This window comes from Echiichthys vipera (assembly GCF_963691815.1).
Source record: "Echiichthys vipera genome assembly, chromosome: 7".
Taxonomy (NCBI): Eukaryota; Metazoa; Chordata; class Actinopteri; order Perciformes; family Trachinidae; genus Echiichthys; species Echiichthys vipera.
This window is the reverse complement of record NC_139832.1, coordinates 25026359-25049209: the sequence shown is the minus strand read 5'-3', so window position 1 is coordinate 25049209 and position 22851 is coordinate 25026359. Positions and strand designations below refer to the sequence as shown.

General features: G+C 40.7%; 1 protein-coding gene across 1 annotated transcript in view; it reads left to right on the top strand.

Annotated features, from left to right (window-relative positions):
* Positions 1-1465: 1465 nt before the first annotated feature.
* Positions 1466-22851, top strand: part of smpd3 (sphingomyelin phosphodiesterase 3) — a gene marked incomplete at its 5' end in the record, with an annotated part of 31825 nt that continues 10439 nt past the window's right edge. The window contains 4 exons of the mRNA XM_083916072.1: positions 1466-1767; positions 3303-3548; positions 3683-4634; positions 22077-22152. Coding sequence (XP_083772198.1) covers positions 1466-1767; positions 3303-3548; positions 3683-4634; positions 22077-22152 — 1576 coding nt within the window. The remainder of the gene's footprint in view (positions 1768-3302; positions 3549-3682; positions 4635-22076; positions 22153-22851) is intronic.

Sequence of the window (22851 nt, the reverse complement as noted above, 5' to 3'; positions counted from 1 at the left end):
AGACTATTAACGTTATATACTACCTCACTACATTTGCCTTTTAGCTGTTTATTTAGGATTGATTACAGTAATTAAAGTGCAAATGTTGTATTAAGACATTCAGTTAACCTATTGTAACATTATACTCTGTGACAGTAGTCCTAGCTTAGTTTGTATTATTAATCAAACCACCCAGGCAGTTAGTCCGATATGTGAGGACTAGCTAGTTTTCTAGTCCTGCTAGCTAGTTTTACAAGTAAATGTTAGTGTAACCTACTGCAGTAATGTCACTATATATGAAAAGATAGCTAGATTCATGTTAAAAAACTAAAAGCTGTCAGTTTGAGAATTGTTAACTTAATGCTTCATGAAATCTTATCTACCTATGGGAATTAAGCTAGCTGCTCTGAGGGTAACATTAGGCTACTTGATATTACTGTTTTTTGTACTTGAATAAGTTCTCTTTCCAAAGCAAGGTTACAAACTTTAAAGCTTCCTCCACTTTATTAACGTATCTTAATTTGTGGCCACAAAAAGTTGATTAAGTGAACATTTTGCAATCTGTTGTTTTTAGGCGTGAAGACCAAATAGCAGAAAAAGAGAAAAAACTGTTGTGTTTTGTATCAGGAAAGATTTTAAAGATAAAAATAATTTTGCACAAGACACATGTGGCCCACATATTACGAAGTAGTTAGCAGGCAGATTTATTGAATTGTTATTGTCATCTCAGTGAACTACGAGCTATTGAAGATATTTTTATTTGATGGTTCCAATGTACTGTGCTTTATTTATCTTCATTTGGATACGAGTTTATTCAGTACACAATAGCATTGGTGAAAACATGGGAGCCAACACACAAACCCAATTCTCTCATTTTTGCCTGTGGACATACAAGCAGCTGTTCATTATGTATTCACAACATAAGGAGATTTACAGGTTAATTTGGCTCCCAGCATGTTTACATCAGAAGTCAATCACTGATTTCCTGCCTTTTGTTCTTCCCCTTTCACTCTCCCCCTCCCTATTTTCTTTCCTCTATTCTTCTGTCGATCAGCTCACTTTCTCCAGGTCCTGAGGAAACGGTGATGTTTTATAGCCACCCCCTCCCGCGGTTGTTGGAGTCCTCGCAATCATAGATCTGTCACCAACGGAAAATCTCTCATCATGGAAACCCCCTACCTCCAGACTGCGCTCCTTGACCCCCCGTGTAGTGGGTGGAATTGCTGAGGGAGGGGTAGTGATACTGAGACAAGCTTGCCTGTGAAAATAAAAATCACCGCAAATCATGTAGTATACCTCTCTCCAAGGAGGGGGGAGGGTCTATATTTGAGTCTGATTATTATTATTATTTATTTCTGTTTATGTAATCCCTGGAATAGATTTGTTGTTCGCTTTATTAAAGAGTGTATGTGGGTGTGGACCTAGCGTGCAAGGTGAGCAGGAGAAAGTCGCAGAGAGGAAGAAAGAGAGAGAAAGAAGGAAAGACATGGTCCTCCACGCCACCCCGTACACCAGTGCCTGTCTGCACTTCTTGGATGGCATGTCATGGAGCCTGGTGTTCCCCTGCTACTGGCTCCTGGACCGGCTCCTGGGCTCTTGTGTGGCCACCTCACTGGAGAAGCGCCAACGCTCCCAGGATCCCTGCTCCTTCCTCACCCTGTGTGTCCTGATCTCCGCGCCCCTTTACCTGCTCCTCTTCCTCGCCTCCCTGCCCTTCGCCCTGCTGGGCTTCATCATCTGGGCTCCCCTCCAAGCCATCCGCCAACCCTACCTGTACACCTACCGCAGGTCAGTGTGGACCATGTCGAGTGGCACAGGTTTTTTAAATACTTTTTGTTTTCAAGTCATGGAAGTAAGACATTTAATAATTCTGTTGCATGTCTGTGCTTGTTTTTTCAAAATTCAGACCAACAATCTGACTTCTCCTTTATTCAGTTACCTATTTATCTTTTTGGCCTTTAGCTCCTTGTGTGGCTTAAGAGAGTTGCACAGCAGGACTTACTTAGGAGTCCAGGAAGAAGTAGAAGTCTCAACAAGTACAAGTCTTATACGGTTTTAATGTTAGACATTTTATAATAATACATCCTACGCATAATGTAATGGCAAAGTGTTTTTTTACAGTGTTAAGGCAAAGCACAGTTCAACCCACTGGACTTTGTTATACGTCCTTAAGGACACAAGCGCACACACAGCCTCTAACAGAGGCACTTGTAATGTGTACCTGAGCAGATGACAGAATGGACCACTGCGACTACACAGAGGCTGTAAGAACTGGGCTTTAGATGATAAAGTCCATCATGTGGTCAGTTTTAAGTTTCCATTGTGTACACCACTAACAGCAAGATGAAGATTTTGTTTATGCTTCCGAGGGGGGGGGGGGGGGGGGGGGTCTTGGACTAGATTGTCAATTAGGACACGGTATTTTTTCCAACTGCAACAAGGAAGCATTTTGAATTTTCCGCAGCTATGATTTGCACATCACAGGTGTCTTCTCCATAGGTTTATGGATGTTGTAGGATTTACACAATAATATGGTTTCTCATTCATCATCTAGTCATATCAATCATTATTATGAACTTGTCTCACGCCTGACTGGATAAACACACCATCCAGCTGTTCTGGAAATAGCCTGTATAGTAAGTTTTCTAACTATGCATCCGAATGGGTTGAATCTATTTGAGGTAAAAAAAAAAATAAAATAAAATAAAATAGGATAAAAAAAAAAATAGGCCATTCAGTTGCAGAGTTATGCTTCATTTTATATCTCCAGTGTCAGTTGTCCCCTAGGCTTGAAGATTTCAAGAGGCAGAAAATGGAGTCATCATCTGCTGTAAATAGTTTGCTCATTGGTTCTGGCTTCCAGCTGCCACGCTCAATTAGTTTCCAGCGGGTGTTTGGTTATCCAAACACACACCCAAGTGGCTACCCACCATGACCACATACTTTGAAATACTGTATTTAGATGTTTGCTGTGGAAGAACTTTTCAAGTAAATATACTACTGCCCCAATATTAATGTGGTAGTGGTTTATTGAATGTTACGGGTACCACCTTTTTCCATAATGAACGTTAGATAGATCCTCATAGAGTCTGTCTGTTGAGGAAGATAGCCAAATTTAGGTCGATTAGATTAAAACAATGTGGAAAGATAGTGTCTTCTATAAGCATTATTGTAAGTTAGTGCAGACAACATGCAACATTACATTCTAGATATGCAGATAAGTGAATATCTGAAATATCTTTTCATACATTATGGGGGGCTATTTGTGTGCTCCAGTGGTTCTGTTTGACTTGATTAAGTATTTTGGTGCTTACCTTGTACAGACCAGACAAACATCAGGCGGAGCAGGGCCAGGCTGGGGGTGCTGGCATTGGGGAATGGCGACCACAGGGCAGAAGCTTCTGTTTCTGCAGTGCCAACGTATGCCTGCTGCCCGACTCGTTGGCCAGGTTCAACAACCTGACAGACACGCACAGGAGAGCCCGGGAGGTGGGGAAGAGGATTCGCAATGGTGCCAGTCGACCTCAGATTAAAATCTACATAGACTCACCTACCAACACTTCCATCAGGTGAGCAGAGCGTGCTCTTGTGGCTCATTCTGCTTATGGCTTAACGTTAGTAAAAGCATTTACCCATGGCATAAATATCAATTAAAAAAAAACATTTAGAATACTTTCTACTTTCTTTCTGTTCCGTTTATCAGTGCGGCATCCTTCAGCAGCCTTGCCACAGGTTTCCGGCGTACCTCCTCTCTGGACCAGCGTCCAGACCAAACACACACCAACAACGGCCCAGCTGACACCGAAACCGAACCCTTCACCGAGTGCCCAATTCACCCCTCAGGTGCCACAGACTGCCCCGTTCACCCCACCCCAGGACACCAGGGTTCCTCCGAATGCCCTCTTCACCCGGATGGAGGAAACACAACAGTAGATTGTCCTCTCCACTCTACAGGGACCAACAGCTCAGACTGTCCCATTCACACCTCAGGAGAGGCTCCAGGCTGCCCCATGCATTCCACAGGGGCTCACAGTGGTCAAGGCCATCACGACTGTCCCATGCATGGAGAAGGAACCCAGACAAAACCAACCTCAGACTGCCCACTTCACACCTCAGGGGTTCAAATCAGCATCAGCGCCCCGGAGCCAGACCCAGAGGAGGAGGCAACAACAGGGAACCATCAGCCTGGGGAGCAGACAGGGGGAGACACAGGCAGCATGACTGCTTCCAGGGAATCCCTCACTCGCTACCATGGTGGTGAAGCTGGTGTAGGCATATACTCCAACAATACGCTCTCTCACGTCCCTCGCACGTCAATCTTTAAGCGCCCTGGACGAAAACGCCGCCACGGAGATGAGACATTCGACCACGAGATCTCTGCCTTTTTCCCTGCCAACTTGGACTTCCTGGCTCTACAGGAAGTATTTGACCACGGATCAACGACTAGACTGCGGCACCAGTTGCATCGCTACTTCCCCTACGTGCTGAGCGATGTTGGTCGGTACGGCTGGAAAGGCTGCTGCTCAAGGTTCAAATTCCTGAACAGTGGACTGATGCTGGCCAGCCGCTACCCAATCCTGGATGCACGGTTTGAGTGCTACCCCAATGGGAGAGGGGAGGACGCACTGGCAGCCAAGGGGGCGCTGTTTGCCAAGGTGAGAAATTTTACTATACCATCTATTTTACCTCCTCTTGTTTTTTTTCCTGTACTGATGCACAATGCAAAAGGAATAGTTTTACATTTTACAAAATGTTTTGCCAATTGTTGGGAATATTCATACCCCTCTCGTATTTGTGCTTTCAATGTGTGACTAAGTAGTTATCTTAGCTTAGCATAAAAACTGGAAATGGGTAAACTCCTAAACTTGCTCTGTCCAGTACTACTTGCTGAGGCATACCTGCCAAAACAATTTTCACGGGTTCTTATTAACCTTTTTCCCGCTGTGCCCCTGATTGGTCATTTCTCCCACTAATCCCCCAATTTCATAGTTATATACAAATCAAATGGGTCTTTCTCGTGTGTTTCTATGTGGGATATGTGCTGCCAGTTCAGATTGAAGGACGGCATAATAATTTTCATGCATTACCATGCACATTATGCTTGATTTTGTAGAATGTGCGTTGTCAGACGGCCCTGCCTGACCAGTATCCAGTATGTATGCTAAGCTAAGCTAACCATCTCCTGGATCCAGAATCAAATTGATCAGACTGTTTTGAGAGGGATGTTGATTTTCTCATCTAACTCTTGGCAAGAAATTGAATTAGTGCATTTCCCAAAATGTTAAAGTATTCCTCTAAAGAATGACCACCACACAGTTAGGAAGGCAATACAATATTTTTTTCCACTGCAAGTACACACAGGTGCCCTAAAGCTCTGTAATATTTTCAATCAAATTCTACCAAAAAATGTGATCTCTGCTCCATCAGCCTAGTTTAAGACTTTGAGACAGACAACCTTTTTGTCATTTTGCCATGGTTTCACAAAGTAGTTTCAGAGTCATTTTCACTAAAAGGTCAGCGCAGTCTGACTGAAGATTGATCATAACTAATATCCTGGTCTATATTTAGACAGGGCTACTTTTGTAGGCTTTGACAAAATTGCAGGGCAATGATTTCAACAGAATTAGACTTGCAGGGCAATGATTTCAACAGAATTAGACTGAACTTTAATTCTCTCCTCACTGTTTTCCTGAATAATCATTCCTTCTTCCTATTCACATTATGGATGTAACAGAGAAAATATCTAATTTTTTTTCTCATCTCATTTCATGAGCTCAATAGAACTAAATGTCGCTGTGGACCTGTATTTGAGGCTTTTCCCGCACCAGAAATGTGGCTAAGCTCTGATCGCTGCTTGGTGCCGTTTCAGCCTAAAGCTAATCTTGTCATCTCTGACGACGCTATCTGTAACTTTGGCAAGGTGGTAATTGAATCTGCCCATTAAGTCTATTTATACTAAATTAACTTATAACACGTTTGTGAAAGAGGGTGTGAGTGTGAAAGAGGGATGGAGAGTCAGAGTTTAAATGACCTGCCAGCTGTCTGCATTAAAAAGCGTAGTATGGCAAAGGCGACATAATGGTGTAAATAATGCCATTCGGGACATGTTGGTGCACTACTGCCACAGTGTTGCAGTAGATTGTACAGTAGGCCTACTTGGTAAATATTCTTATTCACACCCACATCCATTCACACATTACACATCTGTCAATGCGGTGAATGCACGCACTCCAGTAATTACAGAACACTCACATCTTTCCACATCTCCCACGGCTGTGTGGAAAAAGCAAAACAAACGGTCTTAAGCACTACATGTTTGTTAATATAATATGGCTTATAGGACAAATTGCAACTGAAAAGTTCAGGTTTAATGTTATCGGTTTACATTTATTTGGACGTAATTATATGTTTTTAAAAGCTGTGACATTTGTTGGGTATGGACAAGACTTGTATGATAATATCTTCTTGTCCATTAACTGTCCCCAGTTTATCCCTTTTCCTACATATTTTCACAGTTGTACACCGAGAGGTGATTGGGCCACTCAAAATTCAATTCAGTCAGGAATAGGCCGATTAAGTGAAGTTGTAAGTATACTGTGATTCGGTACAGAGCTGTATCTAATGGTCATTTTCATTATTTATGAATCTTCATTCTTTTTATATTATTAATGAATAATTCAGCTGATAAAATGTCAAAAATTAATGAAAAATGTCCATCACAACTGCAGCGCCTAAGGTGATTGCTTCAAATTGCCCTAAATGACCTTAATGTTTATCCAATTGCATCCTAATAAATTCAACAATTACTATAGCAGCAGGAATGTTGAAGCATGATGATGCTTTAAGCTAAATGCTAACGTCAACAGGGCAACAAGCTCGCAATGCCAATGCTAAAAAATAATAAGCAAATATCGCATTAACATCTTCATTTAGCGTGTTAGCATAGCACAAAACAGTACAGCTGAGGCTGATGGGTAATATCATTCGTTTTGTGGGCACTGGTCAACTTAAACGTTGGACCTGATGATGACATTAGATGGAAAGCCAGTCGAATTCATTCTCAGGAGACCACTAATGGCAATATATCTATCAGTTGTTGAGACATGTAGGCCTGAAAAAAAATGTTGGGCCGACGGACCAAAACTGTACAGCCATGCTGCCAGCATGGCTAAAACATATTCGGAAATAAGCTTTTTTTTGGACAAATGAAGTGCCCTGATTTTAGACCTGCTCTGTTATTTCCATCCCATCTCTTGATATAATTGCAGTCTCGATATATATTTAAAATCTTACTATATAATGTATGTTTATATTGACTAATGGGTATATACAGTAATTGTGAGTTATTTGCTTGGTTGCATGTCTGTCAGTTGTGGTCAACTGCTTAGTTTTTTTCGGTGGTAGGAATCATTAGATCGGGCCATTTTGCTTTTGTTAATATTTGTTGTTTCAGTGGTGACTGTCTTTTTCCTTGGAGAAACTGAAAAGAAAGAGACTGTTGTTCTAGTTGCTCCACCTCTGTCTGCTTCTGTATAACGTATACATTATGGAGTCCATTAGGCACTTTCCGCAGGATGACGGATGCAGTGTACTCTATGACTAGACGCAATGTAGTCTTAATGCATAGTGGACGTATTTCCACACTGGTTATACTCTACAAGCCTAAGGAGCAGGATGCATTTATGACATGATGGGATTTCTACAGTGGATGGCCACTAGTGTACTTTTTTTCTGTTTGAGTTTGATGCAGGCTTTTGTTTTTAAGGCAGTCCTTTTCATAATAAGACAACACACAGCGTTCTCATTGGAGAGAATTGGCAGTAGTTCACAGTGTAAAGCTTATAAACACAATGAGAAATAAATCAGGGATGAAGGAAGCTGCGAGTGTGTGTTGGCTACTTACTGTGACTGTCAGAACAGGAGTCTTGAAATTGTGCAAAATGTGTTTGTGTCCATACTTTCCCTTACTTATACAGTACCAGATCTAATAAAGACAGACTCCATCACAGCTTGTGTGCTGACAGTCTCCTCCTGTTCTCCCCGCTTCATGCTGACTGTCACTGCAGTTTACAAGCTGGCCTCACATCCCTGTTTCACCACCTTCGTGTATATGAGGTCATTCCAGGTCCCTCTGACAGGCTGGCTGTGAGCCAGCTGGCAGGTACATGTCTCAATGAGAGCTGCCTATACTGCCAACTCAAAGAAGTAAAGCAAACAATGTTAAACAAAATGTTCGTTCTGACTGAGGAAATGCTTATTACCACACTAATATGTTTTCGTGTTAAAATGCATAACTAAAACGGAGATTTTTGGAAACACTGCTGAGTCCATTTTAGTGATACCTCAAGTTAGCTTTATTCGCATAGTCATAACTTTTTGGCATAACTATGAAGTATACTTACCGTAACGATACCTGATACTGGATACCTTCAGTACATCCAGTCTTGCGTCACTGCCCGTCATGCGAAATCCCTCATGTTTATGTCCTGATAACTGCTTAGAAAACTATGATTCAAGGAGCTTAAAAAACAGCTGGGAACAGCCTCTCATTGATTGATTACATTGTGCGTTGTGCCAAAAAAGGTTGAAGATAATCTCTGGCAGCGAGCTACCATGTGCATTAGACAACAGTTTCACCTCTCATTGAAAATTGAGTGTACTGTACCAACTGTAGAGCACCGTTAGACAATCTGCTTCAATCTGGCCAATTATGGACAGAGATCATTTTTGATACGGAGCTGAAACACTTGTGTGGACTGAGATGGTTTTTGTCTATAAATGAAAACCTAATTGTGTGGATGTAGCCTGTCGCAAGAAATGCCAATTGGGCATCGCTTAATCACATTTGGATCATCACCTCGACACTTTGATGGCTTTGATGGCTTTGATCGCGTTATCCGCGCAATTGGAGCAGTGATGCAAACTCGTCTATATAACAACATTTTCTCCCGCTATTTTCTTTCGCTCATCAACCATGACTGAGATAACCACCGTTACTGCACTGTACGTGTTGTGGCAGTCTGAGATACGTCGGAAAGCCTGTTGTGCAAAATGGGAAGTTAGCCTTGTGCTAACCAGTGCTAACTTGGTTCATGGTAAAGCACAACTGATAGCTACAAACAAGTAACAGACACATACCTGGAATTTGAACTTCCTCGCTGACTCAGACACAAAGCTTCAAAGCAAATTCACCTGAAAAATTCAATATTTTCAACTTGTGCGATGAGGCGATGGATGCATCACCAAGTGTTGCATGCAAGCATGTAACTTGAGATGCGCATCGCTCGGCTTGAAAATCGCTCCTGCACATTGACTTTGTATGTAATCTTGTCATGTACATTGTGGCCACGCATCCAGTCTGAACGCACAGTATCCAGCATTATTGACATGTCTGCCCCCTTTGCTGTACAATCTTCCTCTCTTCCTACTTTAAACTAGTCAAGAACACATGAGGAAACGTCACTCAGCTTCCCAGCACATTTGCTTTTATAGATTGTTTGTACTTACTCCTTCAATCCAAGTGAGCTACAACTAAATAATAGGCTGAAAAATAACCCATTGTGAGTGTGAAAGTTCATTCTCAACCTTGGGCATAGTAGTTTAAAATAATCAAACTAATGATTTTAATCATTATCAAAATAATCCTAAATAGGGATTCTTTAATAGCTATTTTGAAATATTGCGGTCTTCAATATCAAAGTTCACACAGTTGTCACAAAGAAGGTTCAGTTGCCATCACAGCACCTAAGTTAAAATATCGTTGGGAAGATGGTAACCTCTGTCTGTGGTTTCTGGTGCCAGACGTGGATGTCCTCCTTGATCTTTCTCTGACTGTCCACTGTCTCCTGGTCTGTCATCTGTCCATTCAGACTATTGTTCAGGGTCCTTGCTGTGTCACAGATATATTTCCCCACAGCTTTTGCATGTATGTGTTGTTACACATGCTGCATATATGCTGTTGTTGCATTGCAAATACATTAATAAACAACCAGTTTGCTGATCAGATAGTATGGTTTCTTTCAAAGCTAAAAGACTGCAAAATATGACAGGCTAAATAATGATATCATATGACCTGTCAAATCTCTGTAGACTGTGGACTGATCGGCTGATTGAAAGTCTGCTTAGATATTATATGTTGTTGGAGCTATTGTCAGTTGAATTATATGAGATTCAAGCATTGTATGTATCAAAGATTGGTACATTAAGATAAGGTTGGAAACACATTCACCCTCAGAGTTAGTTAGTAGTTTGAACTGCAAATGCTATCAAACTCCCGAGCAAAGTTAAGTGTGTGTACCATGCTCTCATCCATCATTATTGAAGGAGCTTTTAGTTTCTACTGTTGTGTATTCTTTTCCGACTATGTGTTGTTCTCATCAGTGGCACAGTGGAACAGCATTCAGCATGGCTTTTGCTAGCCCTTGCTTATAACCTGTGTCTCGCAGCCAGCTGCAGGCTTTGATGTGCCTGCTGTTCGTTCCTTGCCCCTCTGCATCCTCCAGACATCTTGGCAGCCTTCCAAGGCAGCATCTTGTTGTGAACTATCGCTTCCCCTTCATGAACCTTTGGTCATTCTCACTCATTACTACCCCGCACTCCGGCTCACTTCGCCGCCAGCTGGGATGCATCTCATTAGATGCAGTTCATTTGATGTACCTGATGTTCATGCTGCGTTTCTCTTCACAACTACCAGATACTGTTTGTTCTTTCATATCAAACACAAACGAGGATGCTCATGAGAAGTCATTGTTAAAGTGATGATCTTTACAATTCTTCCTTTTTCTGTTTTATGTTGTGTGCGGTCATTACCGTGTTGCTTTTTTCACTTTCACTTTGACGTCAAAATATTGTGGGAGGTCCTGTAATCACCAAGTTATAGCTATCAATGGGCACGCTAACGGCTCAGTGTTTCTATTTAAACACACTCTAAGCTACAAAGCAAGGTGCTGGCCAAACATAAGGAGCAATTTGGGGTTCAGTGTCTTGCTCAAGGACAATTCAACATGTGGAACAAGTGATCTAAATGCCGACCCTGTAATCAGTGGACAACCAGCTTTATCTAATCAGGGTGTGTGTCTACATCGAATATCATGGGCACAAAACCCACTACAGGAGCTACATCCACCATTTCGAATGAAAGGATGTCTGTCATCTTATTGAAAGCCACAATATGGGGCTCAGTGGCAAAACTGCCCAACCCTACCTTCAGCTGTTCTCTGCTGTTGTTCCCAAACTGTTTTTTTCAATAATGAGACATTTAAACCCTTTCTTTCTTTCTTCATTTAGTCTCTAGCAAATCTAACTGGAGGCACAAACACATTCTCATAATTTCCCTATGGATGTAGTTACCTAGAGAGCAGCAGCAGGTCAGCGACATAAATCTCAATTGTCTCTTGTGGGGAAGTGACGCACTCGAAAGAGAGAGAGGGAGAGAGAAGCAGAGACAGAATATTAATTAAAAAAATGTTTCCCTAAAGAGAGAGCCAGTGCAGGCTCCGTAATTAAAGCTTTTCAGTCTCAACATTTATCCCCTCTTATAATTATTTAAAACTACTAAGTACATGGTTGAAGAGCTGTGTGTGTGTGTGTGTGTGTGTGTGTGTGTGTGTGTGTGTGTGTGTGTGTGTGTGTGTGTGTGTGTGTGTGTGTGTGTGTGTGTGTGTGTGTGTGTGTGTGTGTGTGTGTGTGTGTGTGTGTATTTACACTGAATGCATTACTACGGATTAGGCTTCAAACAGGGACAATGGAAATACAAGAAAGAATTCCCCAAACTCACAATGCCTGGCCTTTAATGACCATAATGACCTCTATTCACTATCGAGGTCAACTCCATTTATTGACAGAAATTGCTTTCCCATTCAGGGCCAAAAGGATTTCAGTGTTTCTCAATGCAGGACACTGGTCAAGGTTGAGAGTATGCAACACGTCTCAACTCTAAGATACAGTCTTCTTTTCCCTTTAAGCAGCAACTCTTATCTCTGAAGGACTATCTGTTCTTATTTTTTCCTTATTCTCTCTTCATATTTTCTACTCCCCCTACCTCTGCCACCCTTGGTTGGACCACACCTATCTTCAACCTGGACCTTCATGTTGATCTCAACTGCACACCTTTAATGTTTCATGACTGCATCTTCCACAGTTGCAACACATTTGCAGTGACCAAATCTCAGACAAACAGACATAGATGCCTAGCAAAACACTCAAATCTGTCTCTGTGTACTTCTTGCTACAGTAACTAGGAACGACACACAAACAGTGAGATTAAACCAATCCCAGCGTTGATGTCTACTGGTGTTTAAATGCCATAATATTATACTGTCAGCACTCAGAGATCTGAAAAAGCTTGAAACTTTCAAGTTGTGTACCTTGTGTACCTAACCATCTTTCATGTTTTAAAAATGACCATTTATGTGAAACACTTTGAACTGCCTTGTTGTTGAATTGTGCTATACAGATACACATGCCTTTCCTTGCCTATTAATCTGTATATCCCGACCACTTTAGACTTTGGACTTACCCTCAAGGACTTAGGACCTGAATTGGACTTGTTGACGTGTTTGACTTTAACCTGCCTTGATTAATTAAATACTTGGACTTGTATCAATTGCTCCAAGACTTGATTAAAACTCATCTCAAGTGACCTGCAACTTGACTTCTCAGTTGACATGAGAATTTATCTTAACTGGTCTCAATTAACTCTAAATCTCTAAATCTCAACTAACTTGATCCTGGACTTGAATTGGCCCTTAAAAATAACATAAATTGCTAATAGTCAAACTCTCCTCCATCACTACTACATTGCTGGACTGGTATACCTGCCATTTTCCAAGTCAGCCGACACACCTTGGACCATAAGGAAGGGACAGCGGGCCCATTGGTTCATTTTCTATACTAAAACTTGGCTGGCCCATTCCCATCTGTTCTCTCTGTTCCTCATTTCAGATGTTGTGGCTCAAAGACAAAAATATATGGATGGATAAGGGCTTAAAAATGGATAAACCAAAGTGTAGTTGGGGGTGCAGAGAAGTTAGGGGGTTTAATCTTGAAGTGGATGGCAGCAACTGTGCAAAAATAACAGACTATCAGCATAAGCTACGTATTTGACATTTTTTTGTAGCTATCATAGTTCCCTAATGAAGTCACAACTTGAGCTGACTATTCTAACGTTAACTAGCTAACATTATTTCGTCAGCATCGTGTTGTGCTGTGAGTGACCTAGGTCCACATCATGTCATCAAAATAGCCAATTATTAAAGCTGGAGTCGGCAATCTGGCCGATTGAGTTGACTCATTTTGAATGTTTACAACTCTCACGCCTCTCCCCCACTACAGAACGAGCTACTCCGCTCCCTCCCATTTAGTACTTGTCAGTGCTAAACGGAGGTAGGCTGGCTAACCTATTCATAGATAGCAACTGCTAACATCATTGAGCATATGCCTAGCGTGAGGCGTGTGCTGAGTGGACAGGATAATGGCGCAGTGGATTTTTGCAAAACAAAAAACAAGCTCTAGGTGCACATAGAGGCAGATTTATTTTCCTAAAATAGGAAAATTTATGTTGTTCTATCGAAAAATGTCGGCTTCAGTGAATATGATCAAACAAATGTTGCAGACTGCGACTTTAAGATTATTAGGCAATGGGTTGCCTTGATAATTATGTGTGTTAAGGCTGTATAATATACAGCACCTGTAGCTCTACTGTGCTAAATGTATGCCTGCCTATACTGTATTAGCCTACAGGAAGAAAAATAATAAGTTCGAACAACAGGCTCTTCAAAAGGTTGGTTTGATGCAGGAGGGGATCGTTGCTATCCACTGGTGCTTAGTTCACAGGCAACATGGACATAATTTATACATACTTTTATAGTAAAATTTTATGAAGTGAAACTTCAGACTTTAAGCAGAGCTTTTTCTTTGACAATGACTTGAGTATGGAGATCATGTTGAGTACACCGGTCCACTTGCACTGGTACACTTGTCCATGGCACTTTGCTCTACTAGTCAGCTTTGTAGTGGTTTGGGGGAAAAGTACAGTAGATATGCATATTTAAGGGGACCATAGTGATGGTGTACTCGTGGGTGGTATCCGACTGAGTTCAGCCCTGTGTGTTGGCACATTCTAAACTTCATCTTCGGCATAGACAAAAGATGATATAAACACATTGATAGTCCACTGGTTCTTGTATGCATGAGTGTGTACACACTATACACACACGTACGAATCCCCTCAGGCCTCTTGTCAGTTTCAGGGTGCACACACACCTATTGAAGCATAGATAAGCCCCTGAAATATTAATGCAGAGTGCAGCATGCAGATAGAGAGAAGAGCAGAGGGGAAGGAAGAGAAGCAACAGAAAGGGAGGTAATGAGGACAGAGTTGGAGAGATGGGGGGGGGGGTTATTAGATGAAACTGTAATGTTCCTTGACGTGAGATTTATCCAATCTAAAGAATAGAAAGCAATGAAGCTATAACCATCATGTAATAGAGACAAATATGTGTTTTAATATTACATTTACAATTTTAACACATACAGTAGTGAGTAGACTCCTGCTAACATTTATGGATTGGACATTTTGGCTCTTATGTCTTTATGCTAAGCTAAGCTAACCATCTCCAAACATGAGAGTGGTATAAATCTTCCCATCCAACTCTCTTAAATATGGATTACTAAAGCAGTGATATTTGCCATGTATGGAAAAATGAAAAGTATACACTACAGATTTCTGGAGTCTGCCTGGGTCAGCTGTTATCAGCAAACCCACACAGGCTCACAAACAGTGTTGGGCATGTCACTTTTAAAAAGTAATTAGTTACAGTTACTAGTTACTTCTTCCAAAAAGTAACTGAATTGTTACTGAGTTACAAATTATTATTATATTATTATTATAATATAATTATATATATATATATATATATATATATATATATATATATATATATATATATATATATATATATACATATATTTATATATATATGAGTTACTTTCAAGTTCATTTTTAAATGCTTAAATGTGTCAAAGAATTTGGATTTTGGACCCAACTTCCACCCCTCTTTAATGGAACTAGTACATGTTCATGTTGAATAATTATGGTAAATCTGAGTGTTATAATGAAATGGACACTGTAATAGATTAAATTCCAGAAACAGCGTACACAAATCGAAACTATCTTAATGTCGCTTAGGGACAAAGCTTGTCTCCAATCAAATTGCATGTATTATTGTAGATATTATAATTACTATGTTTATATAGTGCATCAATACAAATAACACAATAGATGTGTTTGAACCTTTGATATTTATTATATTATATTGAGAGATATCAAACTGTAATAGCATGAAAAGCCGACATGCAAAAGAATCACTGGGCTTTTCACGTATATGTTCATCCGTTGCTTTAATTTCATGTACGGAAAAGTAATGGCTATACTTCCAGTTCAAGAGGGCTACTTCGGGATTACCTGGGCTCGCCATTCCTGTTGTTACACATGCCAGGCCTGTATGTGGCACTGTAACTCTGCCAAAGAAATTCTCCAACATCGGAGAAGAAGAGACACTTTTGTTGTCGTGTGTGTGTGCAACCATGCATGCTTTTGATTTTGTGTCAACAGCACCCACCCAACTCTACCTCTGATAGGCTTACCATGAAATTTGACTCTACCTCAGCCAATCATCATTATTTATGCAACTGTCTTGTCCCCCCTCAACAAGGAAGAACAGTCTTAGACTGGCTTAGACTGCGTTATAACAATGGGAAGAGAAAACAATGAGATCACTCGTTACTGAAAAAAGTAACGCCTTTATGTTTTACAGTTTTTTTTTTGATTGCTTTGACGCAGTAGTCATTTCAAAATCCACATTTTTCAAAACTGTTAATGCAAACGCCTAAACAGTGGCACCAACGGTCAAAATGACTAATTTTGCCTGCAAAAGGCTCTACCTCCACCAAAACATTTAAAATATGGACCAAAAGCAAATTTTGCCCTCAAACAACACAACTTGCACACAAGTGCATAATCGCTTCCAATCAGTCATTAGACAAGGGACATCAAAATACAAAATTCAGCTCTCAATGTGAATCAGTGCTGCATTACTGGTCAGCAGCTCACATATCAGTGCCAATTTGCTTTCTTGCAAAAAATAGATCCAGAATCATATACAATGATTTTTCCAATTTTATTGAATGCAGTATTCATTTTTTTTTTTTTGAGATTGTGGCTAAGAAATTAAATATTCCAACAGAAAGCACATATATAGTATGAAAGAAAAAATACAGTAAAATCTATCACTGTGTAAGACATAAGGAAAATGAAAATAAAATTTCTGTACAATAAAGAAAAAAATCTCTTCTAGTCAATTCTCTCTTGACGAATAGGCCACATGGCCTCATCTACATCGCACTCAATATGTTCTCTTGCGATGCACTTAGGGAAAAATCTTCTTGCAAGCCTGATCCAGCCTCGGCATGCCTCTGCATCTATATCTTGGGCATACTGCTTGCAAATTGAAAAGTTGTGTGAAGCAGTGTCAAACAGGTGCTTCAGTGATTTCATACTGGTCAAGAAGTTTCTAAGAGATGGGGACATATATGTTCTGTTTGGTTACCACAGCTAAAGCACTGGAGTTTGGACTGCTTGAATGACATCTGCGTTAACTAATTTGCAAAAGGGTGCGGGAAGTGTGTCAAAGCAATGACGATGGGTTAACTCGCAAGAGGTGTCTTTTGCTCTGCTGAGAGAGTGATGATGAAGACTGAGAGGTTACCAGTTTCGTCAACCAGGTCAAAGCAATCAAAAAAAACTGTAACACCGATAATCCTATCACTGCTCACAAATGGTCATTGACTCACATCTAATGCAACATTATTAGGAAAGTTAATGTTCCATCTGATAGAACATTTAACCAAATTGGACGGGTCTTTTCTCCTCTTCTAGTCCAGCCATTCTCACAAAACACTAATTCCATTAAGAGAAATTGAATTAGTGCCCAAATCTTCAGAGCAAAATGTATGGTTTTTGCTGTAAAGTGTATTTACTGCCATTCGGCAATGTGAGCTGTGTGCTTGGTATAAAGTCAGGCTAATTAGGCTAATGCTTTATTGTGGCTCACTATTTTTCATTAGGAGCTCCGCACAGATACTAAGCCAAAACAGCCATCCTATTATTGGCAATCAGTCTCCATTTGTCTAAATGAAAGTATTCTCCTCAATGGGGTGCTTTAACACCATGGCTAATTCCCCCCAGAGATTAATGTCGACTTCTTTCTTGATTACAATAGACATTAATTGATCATAAATTATGCACTCAATGAGAGCACCACACAACACGCATGTTTTTAAGTCACTGTGAAAGAAGTCAGTGGAGGTAACAGGGAGTTAAGGACTAGTGAGCAACCCAGTAGTTACATAAATGAACTCTACCTCAAGCATGTATTCAGATTTTAAAGGGAGGTTTTATTTGTTTCTTACAACCTTTTTCTTATCAGACCAGATCAGTTTTAACAGTGTACTAACCAGCTTCAAGTGACAGCTTTACAGCAGGTTTTAACGGACGACTGTAGTGCTCAGATAGATTAAGCAAGCACTTTAAAACTACACTAATGGTTATGCTTTATTCCAACAATGAATCACTATGTGTAATGTGAAAGGTGAAAATCAGCTTTTTTTAAGCTACTTTTTACCAACCACGACTACAACAGTGGTATTGTGTGTGTGTGTGTGTGTGTGTGTGTGTGTGTGTGTGTGTGTGTGTGTGTGTGTGTGTGTGTGTGTGTGTGTGTGTGTGTGCGTGCGCGCGTGCGTGCGTGCGTGCGTGCGTGCGTGTGTGCGCGCGTGTGTGTGTGTGTGTGTGTGTTTGCGTGTGCGTGTCATCATGGCCCGTAGGACAGGACGGTGACAGGAACTACCAAAAAAAATGTGTTTGTTTGTTTGTTTGTTTGTTTGTTTTTTTTGTTTTCGGACAAATTTACTCTCTCCAATATGGTCACAACAATGAAACTCATTGTTCAATCAAAATGCTGTTTTGGGGTAATGACCTCAAACGTCTGATGTAACCATCCACTGAATTTTACATTGTGGTTAACTTTTCAACCTGCCATGTTTGCCATTATTGTCCATACAGTTAAATAGTTAGATGTTGTCTAAGGAAATACGTTAATACAGTAAGTTGCTAACTAAATTTAACCTTTTTTTTTTTCAAACCTGTCTGGTTATCTGACCACTCTCTTCTAAAATAGTGGACTCCATTGTTAAGTTGTGGCTGCTGGAGTCACATAGACCCTAAGGGCGCACTCACACTGTCCTTCCGCACCGCACCCCGGGCTTTAGGGTACTTGTCCCCCCCTCCCTCTCCTCCCGCTGGCCAGCCCGTTTGTACTCACACTGCCTGGGCCTCGCGCAAATGCTTCTTGCCTGTCTATACGTCATCCCACCGTAACACGTCACACGCATTGATTGACGTCATCGCGATGCGTGGCTTTGGTTACAAATCTTTCCATAGACCTTGGAGTTTTTGTGCGTCTTGTCCGACTGTTTTTTAATATTTTCATCGACCAAATCTGCAGTAAACACTCCACCTCCGCATTACACCAACGTGAACCTTTCGCCACCATTGTTGTTGTTGTTAAATGTCTGCCCATGGTCCGTCTTTTTTTTTTTCTTTCTATGTCCGAACAGGCGCACATTAAATGACGTGAGAGCCGCCGTAGGCGTCGTGCTCGTACACATGCGCACGCTCGTGCTCGTACATGTGGAAACACGCTTTACAAAAGCCCACCTCTCTCAAAAGGTCCGTGGAAGGCCAGCTGGCCGCAGCTAGGCGCGGAGTGGTTGCACACACACTGGTCAAACGAGCTAGGCTTTACCCGTAAAACCTGTTTTGGCCCGGTGCTGAAGGACAGTGTGAGTGCGCCCTAAGTCTCAGCCATAATAAAGCTGTATGGTGGTCCTCTCATGTGGTTCTCCTCTGACTTTGTCTTCATGAAATTTTAGTTTCTGTGTTTCTCTGTTCAGCATTAGTAGCTCGGACTGCACGTACTGTACTACACCGTTCTTCCTCTTCATCCATCTATCCTTTCATTATGTATACCACTTTATTCTGTTCAGGGTTGCAGAGTGCTGGGGCGTATCTCAGCTCCCAGGCTGGGTACACATTAAACAGGTCACCCCTCTATCATAGGGCTAACATATATATACATTATACAGGCAGCTCTTCCCACATTCACAGCAATGTCAAATTTAGAGCCACCAGTTCACCTAACCGGCATGACTTTGGACTCACAGTCACAGGGAGAACATGTCCACACACAAAAAGCCCAGCTGTCCTCCTATTAAATACAAAAATAAATGAATAAAAAAGGTTTGTGAGGGGATTATTCCTGGCAAAAACCTTACCAGACCGCAAGCTTTTAGAACAGCAAATGTAAAAGCTTTCATTAACTGGATAAACAGCATGTTAAGGTACTGCTGTGTTGCAACTGGCAATAGTCGTTTTTCTACATATCTACAAATCTCGCAGTGTGGATTGTTACTTAGCTAAGTCTTTCTAATGCTACGGCTTTATAAATATCCCTCCTTGATTATGAAAATAAAGTTATATTAAGAGCAGTTTATCTCATACAATAACTCTTGCAGGGTGAATTCTTTCTTGTTATAGATCTGTTCCACCCAGACAACCTTCCCACTTTAAATTAACCACCCCATAGTCACCATCTTCTTTTCTTTGCAACCCTTGATTCATCCTCCTCCTCAGTCTGCATCCTCCCACCGGCACTTCAGAGCTGCCATCCTCCACCGTCCTCCGTGTCTTGTTTCTGTGTTACTGAAGGACTTCTCAACACTGATGCTAACGGTGTCCGATTAAATCTATTTATTGCAGCTTTGCTCACACGCTGCTACTCAGGGAATGGAGAAATTGAGGTTTTGACGAATGCTGAAAAATGTGCAAAGCAAGGACTTGTTGAAACCATAAAAAGGAAGGTGCAGCACTGTTGGATAAGTGTATGCAGAGCTTCATTCTGTGAGTGCATGGGGACAGACACACAGAAGGACCGCAGTAGCATTCTGCTGCACAGCTCTTGTATCAGAGAAGAGGGAGGAGCAAGAAAATACTGCATGCTAAAACACACAGCAATGTAATAACAGCCCTTTCCTCATCAAATACAACCACTTTATATCATACAGATGCTACAGGTTGACTTTTTTGATGATATGAGATGACAAAGCAGTGGTAAGGAATGGTTAGCTTTTTTGCACTTCTGGTTCCCTCGTCTCGAAGTCAGTGGCTCCCTACTTGTGAATTTTGAAGATGTACATGTTGAGAAAAGGCAGTTGCTTACAAGTGACTAAATGGAACTATACACAGTTCATACAGCCACAGATATAATAATCCAAAATCCAATGGAAAAATCCCATTGACTTATTGTCGAGGAAACCAGGGCGATGCAAACTTCCAGGTTGGCCTTTAAGAATATGTCATACCTGTAGCACTCTCAGTTATTATTACAATTTATCGTGGATCTGGTTATGGATTTCTGTACCAAATTTCATGGTAGACCATTAACAGTTGTCTGGGTATATCAGTCTGGACCAAAGTGGGTAGGTTGACTGACCGACACCTGATTCTGTCTGACAATCATTGACAGAATCAGGAACAGGAAATACAAACTGATACTCAGTTTACAGTATGTGTGACACTGAACACAAATGAATGCAAGTACTGAATCTTGATGTTGGATGCTGATCAGTTAAGACAGCAGGGCTCACAGTAGACAGCAGGTTTCCAGCTATGCTTACTTTATCTTGCCTTTTTTTTTAGCAACATCAGTAAACTGCAGTAAAATACATGCTGATGTTTTAGCTGCAGCAGCCTGCTATCAGCTGTCACAGCACAAGCAGTTGTAGAGGAGGAGGAGCGCAAACACGTTTAAAAAATGAGATACCTTTTAAATATGTACAAGGTGCCTCATGATTTTATTCACAGGCTACATCATGCAAATTAATTTGATGCGTAAATCTAATTGAAAAATACATGTTTTAGTATTCTATTTATGCTCTGTGATTTGTTTTTCTCTCGACATCATCATATTACTCTATTCTGATTGTGATTATGATACTTTAACTGCTATACGGGGACCAGAAAAGACAAACAACAAATTGTAGAAAATATCTCTTAATTGGGAAATCTTTCACATATCATAATTATGAAAAAAAGAGACATCATTATGACAAGATTCAGATCTCATTATAAAAAGAGAATGATTTTATGTTCATTATATATGGATCTCGTAATTACAGGCAAACTATTTCATAATTATAAAATACAGATCTTGTAATTACGGGACCCTTAATCTCATAATAATTCCATTACATAATTATAAAGTCATCATTATCAGTTACAGATCACTAAGTTATGGGATGGCTGTGTAATGCTAAAGTTCTTATTACGTTAACCCACAATGTAATTACTGCTTTATTTTTAACTGGATAAGGATATTTATAATAACAAAAAAAAAATGATCTTGCCTTTATCGATAGCAATATATCATAATTAATTTGTTGATTATATATTGTATCATAAATCGGAATCTACAAAATATCTTGCAACTAAAGGTAGCAGACAAATCAGAGTAAAATATACAATATTTGCCTAAATATATATAAGAAGAAACAAAAAATGTATATGAGATAACATAATATTATGTATCAGGATGTCATTATTGCAAAGGACCTTGTAATTATGAGATAATTGTTTTATAATGATGAGCTACAGATACTAAATATGAGCTTGTAAGGTACAAAAGTCAGAATTGTATTACATAATTACTGCACAGTTTTTTTATTTGGTGAATGCAGCGTGTTACATTCCATTTTTTCCCCCACTGCTGTTATGTAGCACAACCTGACTGCTGTAATTAAATGACTGTGGTAATGACTCCAGAGGAATCTCTAAAGTTTCACCATGCCTTGTATGATGTCATTGGTGGTGTTGTTACCTGGCGTGCTTTACATACACAAATACACTTGTTCGGGGGGGCTTTGATGTTGCTCGTTTGAACTCGGAGTAACGTCACGTCATGTTTGTCTCTGCTCCACTGCAGGTTCACGTTGGCACCTCTCATCAGGAGCAAAAGGTTGTGGGATATGTCACGTGTACACACCTCCACGCCATAGAAGGTACAGTTACATGTTGTAAAATCTCTTTCTCTGTGTCTCTCTGTCTCTCTATGTATATGCACACATGAATACATTAAGTTTCCAGTGTGTGTGCGTGTGTGCGTGTGTGCGTGTGTGTGTGTGTGTGTGTGTGTGTGTGTGTGTGTGTGTGTGTGTGTGTGTGTGTGTGTGTGTGTGCCAGAAAGCTAGATAAATAGGCGCATCGAAACCTCTGCGTGGCTCCTCCTGCTGTTCCCATGGCGACTGGCTCAAGCTGTTTACGGCGTCACAGCCCTATTTAAAGCCTCCGGTCAATACCTCCCTCATTTTTTACCAAAGACACGTCTCCCCCTTCGCCTGCTATTTTTGGCTCCTCCTAGCTTCTCTAAATATAGCATTGCCAGGGCTGTTTCTAAAGATATATCAAACATAAAGCCTTTGGGGTGGGGGGGGGATGGGATGAGGGGGTAAGACGGGGGGAGAAGGGGGAGGAGCACAGAGACCTGATTCCTTTCTGAGAGGAAGGAGTTTTATATTAGAAACTTGAGAAGATGCAGTGTGACTGACTCAATATACAGAGCAAAAACTGAACGTAATGATTCACTGACTGTCAGTGAGAAACACTTCTTTTGCTTTGCAAATGTCAGACATTTCCATACTTTTGTTTGTTCTTCTTCTATGCACCGATCACAATATCGTCTCAGGTGTGAAAAAGTGCTG